We start from the raw sequence: 14,567 nt of genomic DNA on the forward strand, positions 1-14,567 counted from the left end.
AGTCTGCCACCTGTGACGGGAGACTTGCTCCGCCTGCATCCGTTCGCCCTCCTCCTGCTAAGTGACACACCTGACTGGCGCGCCCTCTACCTGCCCCGGGCCACCTGGCTGGCAGCGTCGGCGCCCGGCCCACCCCCACTCGGGTGCGCGGGGCCTTCCTGCCGGCCGATGGACAGAGGGAGGGGCCCTGGCCGCGTCCTGCCGAGCGGCCAATGGGAACGCACCATGCAAATGAGCAGGTGCGGTGGCTGCCGGCCCGTTGCGACGGCCCGAGCCTCGGGGATGTTAGAGGCGCGCTGGGCGGCCGCCGAGCAGACGCCCGGGCTTCGAGCAGCGAGCTCCGGTCTCCCACCATGGCCCCCGCTCCGCCCCCAGCCGCCTCTTTCTCGCCCGCCGAGGTCCAGCGGCGCCTGGCGGCCGGCGCATGTTGGGTCCGCCTCGGGGTCCGCCTCTACGACCTCACCGACTTCGCGCGGCACCACCCGGGGGGCGAGCAGCTGCTGCGGGCGCGGGCGGGCCAGGACATCAGCGCAGATCTGGACGGACCTCCGCACAAGCACTCTGACAACGCGCGCCGCTGGCTGGAGCAGTACTACGTGGGCGAGCTGCGCGGGGACCCGCAGGTAACAGCCGGCTGGGGTCACACCCACCCGAGCTCCCTTCCCCCATCACGTCCCAAGCGAGGATCCAAGGTGCCAGCCCTCTGCCCTCCCCTCGCAACGTTCCTGCTTCTTGTCTCCAGGGAACAGGTCACGGGCCCCTTCCTCTCTGCACCCTCCAGCTCGCCCAGCCGTCTCCCTGGCCCTCCCGCATCTGTCCGCTAGTCCTCCCACCTCCTTCCAAGTCGTTGCTAACGCCAGCCCCCTGCCTTCCCATGGCGTGGGCCCCCAGTACCGGCCCCAGCGCCCCCAAGAAGCCGGGGCTTTCCTTCCTCTTCCCTTATCTGCCTCTCCCTCTTCACAACTGTTCCTTCATTCCTGTTGGAGTGATAAGTTCGGAGGCTCATCTGTCCTTCGGTTTCCCCATCCCACCTGGCTTCCACTTCCAAGGGCCACGGTTCAGAAAGTCCCTCAAAGAGCTTGGACTCCCTAATGTGGTGCTGGCTTGTAGCAGGGCTTCATTCAATGCCTGGACGGAGAGGTCCCGGCCATGTCTTGGGGGTCCTGGGTGGAGTTTGTTACCTGTCTCTAGGATGCGGAAACTGATGTTGTGCCCAAGGGCAGATAGTTGATCAGTGTGGTCGGTGGAAAAGGCGAAATGAAGGCTGCCTTCTCTCCCAAGAATCTCTCGGATGAGGGGGATGGGCCCAGGGAGACTCAGACCCCCAGGCCAGCTCACTCTGTGTGAACCCCAGCCTCCCCTGTGGGACTGGTGATGGCAGGGAGCCCCCAAACGTGACTTCTCGCAGCTCATGGCTGGACACATCAGGTGCTGTTAGACCTTCAGTTGCCAGGTCCTCCCGCTTGCTCTCTGCTCCCCATGGGGCTCCTCTGTGGGTCAGTCCTGCCTGACTCTTCATGTCATGTTGGTTACTCACTGGGCTCTGTGTGGATCAACAGCCCTGCGCTGGGCACGAGCAGGCACCGGTGAACAACATGAATATGGCTCCTGTCCTCCTGGCGCTCCCAAGCTGGTCACATGACAGTCGATGTGCCACACAGTGTTATCTAGCGGCCTGTGCACCTGGAGGGGCAGTTTCTCCAGAGAATGGCATTTAGACTGAGAGCTGGTTAATAGACAGGGCTAGACCAGGCAAAGCATGGTGGGAAGTATGTTCCACCTTGAAGGAACAGCATGTGCGAAGGCTCTGAAGGACTCAGCTGCACAATCACTGGACGGAAATCAAACCTCAGTGTTGAGCAGTGGGTGGGCAAGGCAAGGCAAGTGGAAGGAGGTCAATGGGGGCTGGCTCCTGCAGGGACATGATCGTGAGACTGACTTTGAGAAGGCAGGGAAGGGATTTAAGCAGGGACAAGATGTGGTCAGATTTGCATCTTTGGTAGGGTGTCCTGACCGCAGTGCTTCAAAGGGATGGAGGAGACTGACCAAGAGACCAGTGTGGGTGGCGGTGCGGCCGCTGTGACTGAGGACATGGCCTTGGGAGGTTTCATAGGTGACATAGCCTGCAGCGGGAGCCAATGTCAGGTCATGCTGAATATGTGGAAGATTTGGCCACGGGTATCAGACAGGTACAGGGAGAAAGAGAAACCATCACTGCCAGGCCTGTGATAGCTCTTGGCGTTGGCTATGCGTCGCAAGCATGTCCTAAGTCAGGAACTGTGGGATGTGGCCTGTCATCCCAGAACCATCCTGAGTATCACCCTGGCCAGCTGCCCCCTCCAGGGCTCCACCTCCGCCAACCGCCTGGCACCAGGGTTTGCTTTGGCCCAGCTTTCCTTTGCCTTACCTCGTCCTCACAACAGATCCAGAAGGCATGCCAAGTTTGCAAGTGCTTCCTCCTCCTGCAAAGAGTACCCATTACCCCAAGAGTCCCAATAGGGGTTTGTACTGCAAGGATTCTGACTGCTCAGCCACAACCCAAGGAGGTGGGGAAAGACTGCACATAACACCCATGCAAGCCCATGGGGCCAAACCTGACCAGTAACCACATAAGCCATACGCTTCAGGTGTCCATTAGCTTCTGTCTACAGATCTCAACTCAGGAACTAGAATGGGATTATCTTTAAACTGGGGGAGAGAGCTAGGGTTGGATGTGCTTTCAGAGAGATGGCTGGATAAAGGCCAGGCCTTCTATTATCCCCACGCCACCTTCTCCACCTCTTTCCTCTCCTTCTGTGGATCAGGGCTGCCCATAGTCACTGAGATCAAGGCACCTCCTACAGTGTCAAAAGCATCAGGGAAGGGCCAGGAGCCAGCTCTGTGGCCAAGGACTCATTCCCAAATGGTGCCTCTGCTAGGGGATCTTCTTCCTTAGCCTCATCACTGGCTGGGACCACCTGTGCTCTTGGTCCCATTTGTTTTCCCCATATCCCACTCTGCCACACACACACACACACACCAGGTACACACATTCACACTCACAGACACATGCACTAGTCCAACTTCCTTGAGTCAAATAGTGTACGAGAGATGAGACATGAGCAGTTAGAACTGTGGCCTTGACTTTAGAGAAATTGAGCTGCCCACCTTGAACAGGTGAAGGTATCATGACTAACGCTGGGCCCTCTTCTTGCTAGCTCAGGTAAGAGGGGTGTTCTTCCAACTGCAGCACACCCAGCTGCTGTGCACAAAGCTCATGTGAATTGCAACTGACCCTCTCTATAAAAGAGGTCAGAAAAGGATTTGGGGCCTCAACTCCTTGCAGGCTGTTACTGTATTTTCCAGGCTTTGGTCATGGATGAGTCACTGTAGCAGTTCTCTCTGAATTGGCATACCTCTTGAATCATTATCCTTAATACTTACCTTTAGATTGACTCACTTTTAATCATTTACTCATCCTAGATGATAATACCAGTGACATCATTGGTGGGTGTTGAGTTTCTTCTCTTTTTTTCAAAGAGAGAGCTCCCATCCACTGCCTCACTCCCCAAGGGCCTGTGTTCGGCTGAGATTGCTTTGGGTTTGAAACCCAGAGGCCACAAACTCAATCTGGGTCTCCTACAGCCACAGCCACTTGAGCTGTCATCACTGCCTCCCAGGGTGTGCACTGGTGGAAAGCTGGAGTCAGGAGCCAGAACAATGCGTTGAGCCCAGGCACTTGGGCATGGGGAGACAGATACCTTAGTCACTAAACTCCTGCTTCCAGAAATCACCAGATACACACACAGTTTAAGCCCAGACATATTGAAAGAAGACATGCTCATGCCGTGCACAGTATTGGCGATGTAGACACCCCCAGTGCCGTGCAGACCACACTTTGAAACACATACCAGCCTCCTAAATCCCTGTGTTCTCTGGGTCATTTCCTGGGACTGACAAAAAAGAAAAAAATGTGTGCACGTGTGAATGTGCATTTGGTCATTCCATGAGAATGCCACAGCTTCTGGACTAACCCCAAATCTGCCCTGCACACAGTAGCTAACGAAGGGCCTCACATTATCCCACTTCATGCACACAGACCCTGAGAGTCCGTACAGGGGCACACATCTGATCATTCTAGCCTGGCAGTTATCTGCAGAAAGGCAAGCCTCCCAGCCCCAGGTGTGCTGCTGGGGTAGCCCCAGTTGCTGAAAGGTCAGAGTGCCACATCCCAGTCCCCGCAAGCACATCTCTCTGAGCTGGGAAGTACACAGGTTCAGTTACTCACAGCTCCCGCCTTCCCCCCCCCCCCCCGAGGCTTTAGGATTTGGCTGGAGCTTCAGGACCTGAACAGTTCACTAGGATGGATGACAGGGAGATCTCAGGCTTTGGGCAGGGAGTCGTACCTGAGGCCCCTCGTAATGCCTGTCACACAGCTCCACTTAGAAGCCATCTGAGCTGAGATGGCTAAACGTTGAGACAAAAGATGATACTTGGTCAGCTTGCTCATCCAGCCCATTGCAAAGAGGGGACTAACAAAAGAGCATGAAGGCTTCCCAGTGGGACCTGTCTGGCCAATCAGCAGTCACTCTCCTGCCTCGCCTGCCAGGAACCTCCTAGCTCTGGCCTGCTGCCTGCCCAGTGAGTGCACTGTCCGCTTAGGATGAGCCAGAACCCATTGGTAGAGCACTCAGGACCAGGTCACCATACTTCCATGTGCTCTCCGCGGTAAATGCGGGTTCCGTGGTGTCACACAGAAATCAGCCTGTGGAGAGGCTTTGTGACTCAGAACTGGGGGCAAGAGGAAGTCAAAAATTATTCCTTTGGGCAGGGGGGCAAAGCAAAACAGGAATTGTAGGAACACGTGAGAGTAGTTGTCCCCAGAAATAGGTCCTGGGGATGGCCAAGCTGATGCCTCTGTTCCCTTCCCATCTTGTCTCCCAGCACACACACATTAGTAGTCCTTATGTGGTTTTCATTTATTTAGACACACAGGTGACAAGCACCCTGTTCGTCTGTAGAATGGCCCTGTCTAGCATCACCAGGACCTTCGCCTCCCTCGACCTGGCAGTCGTATCTCACCTTGTCTTACCTGACTGGACGCAGCTCCCACCCAATTGATCCTTGCCCCATCCTTGATGCTCTGTCTCTCTCCACCTGCCTGCTTAGAAGCCATACACTGTCGGTTTCCCACCCGAGTTCCCTTTCTATTACTTCTGTAATGATTCAGTGGAAACTGGGTGACTTAAATCAGCACAGGTGTGCTCCCTTACATTTCAGGGGTCAGAAGTCAAAAATAAACCTTCCTTCTTTCTGGAAGCTTGGTTGGGCTAGGGGTGGGAGATGCAGGGAGGGTCTACCCTCTTGCATTCTGGTGAAGTCGCCTGCCTGCTGTGGCTCCTGGCCTCTGGCCAGCCATCTCATCACCCTGGCACTGCCTCAGTTGCTGCATTCTCCAGTGCCCTGCTTCCCTCTTCCACATGTCAGAACATGTGTGATGACATGGGGCCCACTTGGATGATCTTCCCCACTCCAGATCCTAACTATATATGAGCAAAGTCCCACTGGACACAGTAGGTGGTGTAGACACAGGTTGCAGATGTTGGGACCCAGGCTGTTGGAGGAGGGACCCAGGGCTGTTGGTCGAATGCCCTTTTGCCCAGAACACCATGTGGAATGCTTCTAGCGCCTGTGGTGGGCTTGCACCTACTCCCAGGGTGGCCACTGTGCCACGCCTCTCGGCTTTAGATGAACACCAGACAGTAATGTTCACTTAGAATTGTCTAGGAAATCATCAGTGTCTTCCCCGACTCTTAACAGCAACTTTCTCCATTGCCTGCTCTATCCCAGCAAATCCATAGGTGGCTGAGGAGGAAATGCAAAGTTAAGTGGGGAGGGGCCGGCAGAAGGTGGGGGGCAGGAACCTGTGACTCCTTCGTCTTCCTTCCAGAATAATTTCCCAACCACGAGCCTACTTCTGCCACAGCCCTGCAGAACCCTTCGAAAGAGAACTTGGCTAGGTGTGGTCGTGCTGCTCATTCGTCAGTGACTCCCTCTTGCCTGATCCTGTAAGTCCAGCTTCTCCTTCTCCCTCTTTTGCAGCAGACTTTCCATTCCTCCTCATCCAGAGCTGTGCTTAACCTTCTCCTAGATTCAGACAGCACTGCACCTGTACCCACTTGACAGCATTTATAACATTCTTCCTTATTTGGTATGTAGTCACTCCATGTCTTATCTTGCCTACTAAGCTGTCTTCTCCTGAAGGACTAGAACGGTGTGACTCATCTGGGTGTCTCTAGGACATAGAGCTAGCACTGTGCATGACAACAGGAACTGATAAGCATTTGGATAAAGCACTTGGGAACCCAATTTAACCCATTCTGTCTTGTCATCCTACCCAGAGGATACCCATACAGACAAATTGAGCAATAAACACACCTCATATGGTAATCTTGAGATACAACTTTGAAATATTTGCACAATTGAAAACTTGGGTTAAGCACCATGCTGGAAAGGGAAAGTGGCAATATTAGCTTATGCAGGATATTTCAAGAATTAAAATGGCAGGGCTGGAGGAAGTCTCTCCCATTTCCTCTTTGTTACCTAAAAGGACTGGAAGTTGATGAAAGTGACAGAGGCTACCAGGTGGATCTCACTCATTCCCTCAGGCCTTCGTAGCCAATCTGACAAAACTTCTTCCATACTAGGCTGCTGCTGCTACATTTCTCATGAGGCCTAGCGAGGGTTAGAAGTGAAGTTAACCACAGAAAATCTCAGCTAAGCGCGCACATTGCTGAGAGCCGTGTGGCTGCTGCTGGCTTGCCCCAGCTCACCTGGGTTTCAGGTCCCGGTGACCGTGGTACCTATTCCTGCACATTTCCCTACAGAGTGTAGTTGCAGAATGGGGGTTCTCTGTCTGCTCAGCCTGGTGCTCACCCCAGGTGGGTGGCAGACTCAACACTCCCCTCTGTCACCTGTGACAGAGCTGTGGCACTGGAGGCTTACCAACTTGGCAGCGCTGAGGAAACTTAGCATTGCGACCAGTATCACCCCCAAATGTAACCTCACTTTGACAGTCTATCATAGGGTACTTAAATAGCAGTTCCAGATAAGCAGATCTTTTAACTATAGTACAGGTTTTCAGGTCTGTTCCAGCAAAGTCAGGAGTCCAGAATGCCCCGACACAGTCCTTGCGATGAGAGTGAATTGTTCAGTCTATACCAAACCTGGTTCATGTTTGCGAAGGTGTAGTCATTTTTTAAGATTTTTTTTTTTTTTTTTTACTGGAAAGCCAGATACACAGAAAGGAAGAGAAACAGAGAGATAGATCTTCTGTCCACTGATTGACTCCACTGATTTCACTCCCCAAGTGACTGCAGTGACTGGAACTGACCCAATCCTAATCCAGGAGCCAGGAGCTTCTTCCGGGTCTCCCACGCAGGTGCAGGGTCCCAAGGCTTTGGACCGTCCTCCACTGCTTTCCCAGGCCAGAAATAGGGAGTTGAATGGGAAGCGTGGCCTGCCGGGATATGAACCAGCATCCATATGGGCTCCCAGCACGTGCAAGGCAAGGACTTTAGCCACTAGGCTACTGCGCCAGGTCCAAGGTAAAGTGATTGTAATTGCACATTTAAAATGAAGAGGAGGTAGAATTCTAGTACTCTCCCTGCTCCTATGCCCAGTTGGACGCTCTCAGCTTTATATGAAGTTCAGATTCCCTTATGGAAAATGGAGTCTCTTGGAATAGCTGCATTTAGATTGTAACTTCTAAATGCCAGTAACCCACTTCAGTGTTCATAAGCATCTCTACACTTTTTTTCTTTTCAAATTTATAAGCAAATTTATTTCTTTGAGTTTGGAGGCTGGAGAGCATAGGCTCTGATTTGCTGTCTGCTGAGGGGTGTTCTCTGCTTCCAGGAGGACACCCACATGTGTGTCCTCACAGAGCAGAAGGGCCAAAGGGCTGAGTCTGCTCCTTTTCTAGGGATCGGAGCCCTCCTGTTGGAATCGCCCCCTCAAGGCCCCAAACCCTTGTATGCTCATCCCTCAGTATGCTCAGGGGTGTAATTCCAGAACCTTCTCAGATACCCAAACCAGTGGCTGCTGCAGTCTTTTAGAGTATAGTTCGAGTCTCCTAGCAGGATAAAGTCTGTGCAACAGGGCACCATTTACTGATGTACATCAAAGCCCACCCCTTTTTTGTTTCTTTTAAGATTTATTTATTTTTATTGGAAAGGCAGATTCACAGAGAGAAGGAGAAATAGAGAGGGAAAACTTTCCATCCTCTAGTTCACTCCCCAAATAGCCGTAATGGCCAGAGCTGAGCCCATCTGGAAGCAGGAGCCTCTTCCAGGTCTCCCACACAGATGCAGGGTCTCAGTGCTTTGGGCCATCCTCCACTGCTGCTGTCCAAGCCACAAGCAAGCAGCTGAACTGGAAGTGAAGCAGCCGGGACGTAAACCAGTGCCCATATGGGATCCCGGTACTTGAAGGGGGAGGATTAGCCAATTGAGCCGCTATGTCAGACATGAGCCCTCATGTTTTTAAAACCGGTCCAGGAACCTGTCCCTAGAGATATACTATATGGAGAAATGAGGTGGCCCTGTCCTTGGCAGAACTCCTGTGACTTCCTGTGGCCCCAGCTTAGCTGAATACTGGGCTGTATCTCGGATACACCAAGTGAAGAGCTTAGGTTGGAGCTGGTGGTGTGGATCAACAGACTAATCTTTCACCTTCAAGCACTAGTATCTCATATGGATGCGGATTCATGCCCTAGCTGTTCCCTTCTCATTCAGTTCCCTACTTGTGACCTGGAAAGCAGCAGAGGATGGACAAATACATTGGGACCCTGCACCTGTGCGGGAGACACAGAAGAGACTCCTGGCTTCAGATCATATCAGTTCCAACCATTGCAGCCATTTGGGAAGTGAACCAGCAGAATGAAGATCTTTCTTTTTTTTGTCTCCTTCTCTATATCTCTATAAATCTACCTTTCAAATAAAAATAAATCTTTACAAAAAGATGTTTGTTTGGAGTCAGGGTGCTATAAGAAACACTTTCTGTTGTTCCTTGCCCCTAAGTAGAAAGCCTTGTGGATCCTAGACTAGAAATTCATTTGTGCAGTATGTCTAATGTGCATGAAGATCAAAATTTTGTAGAAAATGGGACAGAGGGCTGGATAATTAGCTCTTTTTAAAAAATGATTCTTCAAAATGAAGATTGACTTGGACTCCAATTTTTAAGCCTAAAGTGGCGTTGTTTTTGTGCTCATGCAGGTCTCTGCTACAGCTGTGTGTAAACAGGGTTATTCGAACAAGCATGCTTAAGGGCCGAGGGTTCCTCTGGGTCCTTGGGTCCACAGGCTAGTCCCTGGAGAAGGCCCCACTCTGTGCAAGTCACCTTTCAGTGTCTACTCTGCCGGTTCTGGACTTGGCAAATGGCATTGTAAGCCAGTCAGCTCTCTGTCACAGCATGGATGTCACAAAATCTGTGCTTTTTGCGTGATTTTCAGTCTGCCTTGAGTTGTGTAAACGTCGTGTGTTGTCAGATGATAACCACCCTCCTGTCACCTGGGTGGGCTGAGCCAGTCTGGGAGGGGAGGTGGTTGGTGCGGAAGCAGGGACTAGACTTACATAAACGATCCACTGACTCAGGAGTATTTATTTGCACGTGAAGATGGTGGTTGCTGCCCTTTGCCACCTGAATCTTCAGCGACTCCGATAAAGGACACTTAGATAATGTGGTAGGACGAACAGTGAACCTTGCCTAGCAGTTTGTATGTTTCAAAGGAATTGTCATAAAGGTTTCCATCTGGATGTTTTGAAGCAGGAGGGATGTATGTAGGAAGCCGCAGGTTCCCAGCATTCCCACTGCCCACCCAGGGCAGAGGAATCTTAGAGATGGGATTCTGCCAAGAGAGAAGAAATGCATTTCTTTCTGAGCTGGGAGGGGTGACATGTGACTTTGGACCCTCTTGCCCTTGCAACTGGCCTAATACTGGCCTCTGCTGTCTGGTAAATTTGCCTTCTAGAATGATGTGTGGAGATGTGTGTTCCCGGGGTGAGGGAGATTTCCAGAGGGGAGCAGTCGCTCTTTCTCGGGACACGTGACTCCTTCCCCGGAGGCCTGGTTACTGATTAATCAGTAGGTTGAACGCTCAGGCCTCCTGGCAGCTGCCCTTGCTCGGGATGAGGGGCTGGAGGTCAGACTGTGAGACGGGGTAAGGTGTTGGCTTTGGAAGCCTCTCCTGGCACCACAGGCATCGTAGCAGGCTGTCAAGAGGGGAGTCCCCTGGGATCTTTCATTTAGGCAGCATTCTTGCAGTGAGGCCAAAGAAATTTTATTGTGTGTGTTAGGAAGGCAGCCACTAGGCCAAGATGCCTAGCCCCTTCATCCAGATGACATTGTAGACTCCCGCTACAACCTACCGTGGGGCTGCAGCAAACTGAGAGAGCAATCAGGGCCTCCTGGCAGGTAGCTGCCACATCTGCTGTCCCCACCTTCTGGACAGGACAATGGGAAATATCCCATCAGGGCCCCACAGTCAGTCCAGTCTGTGGCTCAGATGCTGTCAGGCCTGTGCCATAGTGAGCCTAAGTGGCACCATTGCCAACTATAGTTGCTGCTGGGATGCCAGCAACAGAGGTGGCACTCCAAGGGCAAAGGAAGGCGTTTTTAAAATCCTTGCACTCTGATTTCCCTTGCTCAGGTCCTTTAGCAAACACTGCTGAAAAACATGCCAGGAATGACACATGTGAGCTCAGCCAACAGGTTTCAGAGACAGAGTCTGGAGCAGGAAGGGGGAATAACAAAGAAGTGGGCCTCCCTGGTCACCCTTGAAATAGTCGGTAACAGCAGACCCACTGTGGGGACCCGGCGATCCTCATGTGCTGGAGGAGCAGTCTTAGCAGCCACACAGGTACTCTCTGTGAGGCTTGGCCCACCAGGAACGTTGAATGGGCTCAGAGGGAGGCAGGAGGGGAACATATGAGGGACACACACACACATACAAAACACACACACATACAGTGAGGTCAGACATGGAAATCCCCTAGAGAGAGACATGAATCCTGGAGGTGCTGGTTCCCACATTCTCTGGGCCTGCCCCAGGTTAGATGTTCCAGGATCTGGAGTGTGGTCAAGGGATGAGTTGCCAGGTGGTGCCGGGGAGGGCGGTGGGGGCAGGCAGCACCAAGGACCAGGGAGAGACATGACCTTCGGTACCGAGCCTGAGTGTCTCTATCTGCGGTGAGCCCTTGCACGTAGCCAAGGCTCTCTGACCTTGAGGCAGCCTCCCCTGGATTATTCCAGATGCCGGCAGCTGGGAAGGACCTTGGTCCTGGGCTCTTTCCAGTCCACCCTGAACAAGAGACTCGCATTGCACTTGACATTGATCAGCACCCAGTACGGGCATTTCAGTAGAGATAGGCACTGTGTGCTTATCGCATCAGCAGTGTGTTTTGTGCAAAAGAATGGATGGCACAGTTGATAAAATTCAACTTGGAGCAGAAGGGCATGAGGGACATTTGGCCTGGAAGTTGAGGCACTGCTGTCCCATATCACAGTGCCTGAGTTGGCTTCCTGACTCTGTCTCCTGGCTCAAACTTCCTTCCAAGGCAAATTCCAGGGAGGCAGCAGGTGTGCGCTTTGGTCCTCAAGTCTCTGCCACCATGTGGACACCTGGATTGAGCTTCTGGCTCCAGCCCTCCTGTTGCTGCAGCCATTTAGGGGCTGAACCAGCAGATGGGAGCTGTCTCTTTCTCCCTCACAAATGAAATTTTTTAAAAGATTTATTTATTTATTTATTTATTTATTTTAAGATTTTATTGTTATTGGAAAGCCGGATATACAGAGAGGAGAGACAGAGAGGAAGATCTTCCATCCGATGTTTCACTCCCCAAGTGAGCCACAACGGGCCGGTACGCGCCAATCCGATGCCGGGACCAGGAACCTCTTCCGGGTCTCCCACGCGGGTGCAGGGTCCCAAAGCTTTGGGCCGTCCTCGACTGCTTTCCCAGGCCACAAGCAGGGAGCTGGATGGGAAGTGGAACTGCCGGGATTAGAACCGGCGCCCATATGGGATCCCGGCGCGTTCAAGGCGAGGACTTTAGCCGCTAGGCCACGCCGCCGGGCCCAAGATTTATTTATTTTTATTGGAAAGGTAGATTTACAGAGAGAAGGGAAAACAGAAAGAAAAATCTTCCAGCTACTGGTTCACTCCCTAAGTGGCCACAATCACCAGAGCTAAAGCCTATCCCAAGCCAGGAGCCAGGAGTTTGTTCCGGGTCTCCCACACAGATGCAGGGTCCCAAGGCAGCCAGTCTAAGATACAGCACCCATATGGGATGGGGATTTAGCCACTGAGCTCACAAATTTAGCACCGGGCCCACAAATAAATTAAAAAAAATAATAGGTTAGACTGTAGGCCTTCCTTTATTTCCTCTATCATAGCAATGGCATGTGAACACGGTTTACAAAAATTTAGATGAAGAGTGCAGAAAAGGAGTTTCCCTCCCATCCGTCAGCACACCCCTGTGCAACCTTATGGAAATATTCTATTCCTGGGCACACATACATGTTCATCTCTTGTTATTTCTCATATAAAAGAATCCTGTGGTTCACCCTGCTGGGAACTTACTGCTTTTTTGTCTGCACTCAGGACCTATTCTATACATCTTCCATCTCAGTAATGTAGGTACGCTTCATTCTGTTAAACAGCAGCCGCTCCTATTGATGTTTATGTAGCATCAATACCGTAATAAGCCTTTTACACACTCATTTTGCATTTGTGTGTGAATACATCTGTAATGTAGAGAGTCTTAGCTTTGGGTTTCTGAACCAAAATAATATATATTTTATATTCACGATGATTGCCAAGTTGCCTTCTAAATTGTACCAATTTAAATTCCCTCCAACGTATGAACACACCTGCCTCAACACACCTTCATGAGCACTGTTATCAGTACTTATCGTTTTGGCCAGTAAATGAAAACAGTTGGTCTGTGTTTAAATTTGTATTTATATAAAGCATGAGATAAAATTCATTGTCTTTTCATGTTTTTTTTTTAAAGCTTTATGTATTTTTATTGGAAAAGCAGATTTACAGAGAGAAGGAGAGATAAAGGACTCTTCCATCCGCTGTTTCATTCCCCAGATGGCTGCAATGCCCTGAGTTGAGCCAATCCAAAGTCAGGAGCTGGGAGCTTCTTCCAGGTCTCCAACATGGGTACAGGAGCCCAAACACTTAAGCTGTTCCTCTCTGCCTTCCCAGGCCATAAGCAGGGAGCTAGATACTAAGTGGAACAGCCAGGACTCACACCAGCACCCATTCAAGATGCTGGCACTATAGGAGGAGTATTTAGTCTGTTGAGCCACCGCACCAGCCCCTTTCATATTTTAATCTGCATGTTTTTGTTAAGCTGCTTTTTCATATTCTATGTCCATCTTTCTTGTGGATAGTCTTTTCTTGTTCTCCTTACATATGATAAATGCTAGCTTATTTTCCATCATCTACATTAGTACTTCCCTCCTTTTCTTTTCCATATAATAAAAGAAACCATCTATTCTTTGAAATAATCCTCAGGCCTGGTGCAGTAGCCTAGCGACTAAAGTCCTTGCCTTGCACGCCCACGATCCCATATGGGTGCTGGTTCTAGTCCTGGCAACCCTGCTTCCCATCCAGCTTCCTGCTTGTGGTCTGGGAAAGCAGTCAAGGATTGCCCAAAGCCTTGGGACCTTGCACCCTCCTGGGAGACCCGGAAGAAGCTCCTGGCTCCTGGCTTTTGATCGGCTCAGCTCCGGCTGTTATGGCTGTTTGGGGAATAAATCATTGGACGAAAGATCTTCTCTGTCTCTCTTCCTCTCTGAATATCTGACTTTCCAATTTAAAAAAAAATCTTAAAAAGAAAAATCATCTCGGGAGACTACCATGATGACTTAGTTAGCTAATCATCCACCTATAAGTACCGGGATCCCATATGGGCACCAGTCAGTGTCCCGGCTGCTCTACTTCCCATCCAGCTCCCTGCTAGTGGGCTGGGAAAGCAGTCAAGGATGACCCAAAGCCTTGGGACCCTGCACCTGTGTGCTTTCAGAGGCAGGGACTGCCTGCCCTAGGACCTGAGGTTGTGGGGGCAGAGCAGTGAGGAGGTCAGGGGAGCCTCACCGATGGTGGACCTCAGTCTGCAAGCCCATGGGGGCCAGATAACCAAAGTGTATGCAGGTGTGACCACGCAGTTATAGATTGGCAGGGATTCCAGCCTGGGACTGCAGGGATGGGGAAGGGTGTAGAAGGAACGGATGGAAGCCATTGGTCCTAGGGGTTCAAGTTTGGGGTGTACCCCGGGTGCCCTTCCTGCTCTGTGCCCAGTGCTTGTGGTTGGAAATGAGGTCTAGAGGTCACGTATTATGTGTGTGTCGGGGGGTGGGTGATGGTCAGGAAAGCTGGGGAGTAGCCATGTCTGCTTGTGCAGGCCCAATGCTAGTTGGGAAGGGCCGTGAGTCTCTCGCTTCTCGTAACTGGGTGCTCATGTCCCACCTCCACCCCTTCCCTGTCATCAGAGCTACATGCAGAACTTTTTGAACAATGG

The 14,567-nt window shown here is 51.5% G+C and overlaps 1 protein-coding gene across 1 annotated transcript in view; it reads left to right on the top strand.

The window, feature by feature from the left end:
- Positions 1-225: 225 nt before the first annotated feature.
- FA2H (fatty acid 2-hydroxylase) overlaps positions 226-14,567 on the top strand; it is a 46,581-nt gene continuing 32,239 nt past the window's right edge. The window contains exon 1 of the mRNA XM_004584029.2: positions 226-623. Coding sequence (XP_004584086.1) covers positions 354-623 — 270 coding nt within the window. The 5' untranslated portion in view covers positions 226-353. The remainder of the gene's footprint in view (positions 624-14,567) is intronic.

Source organism: Ochotona princeps, chromosome 16, assembly GCF_030435755.1.
Source record: "Ochotona princeps isolate mOchPri1 chromosome 16, mOchPri1.hap1, whole genome shotgun sequence".
NCBI lineage: Eukaryota > Metazoa > Chordata > Mammalia > Lagomorpha > Ochotonidae > Ochotona > Ochotona princeps.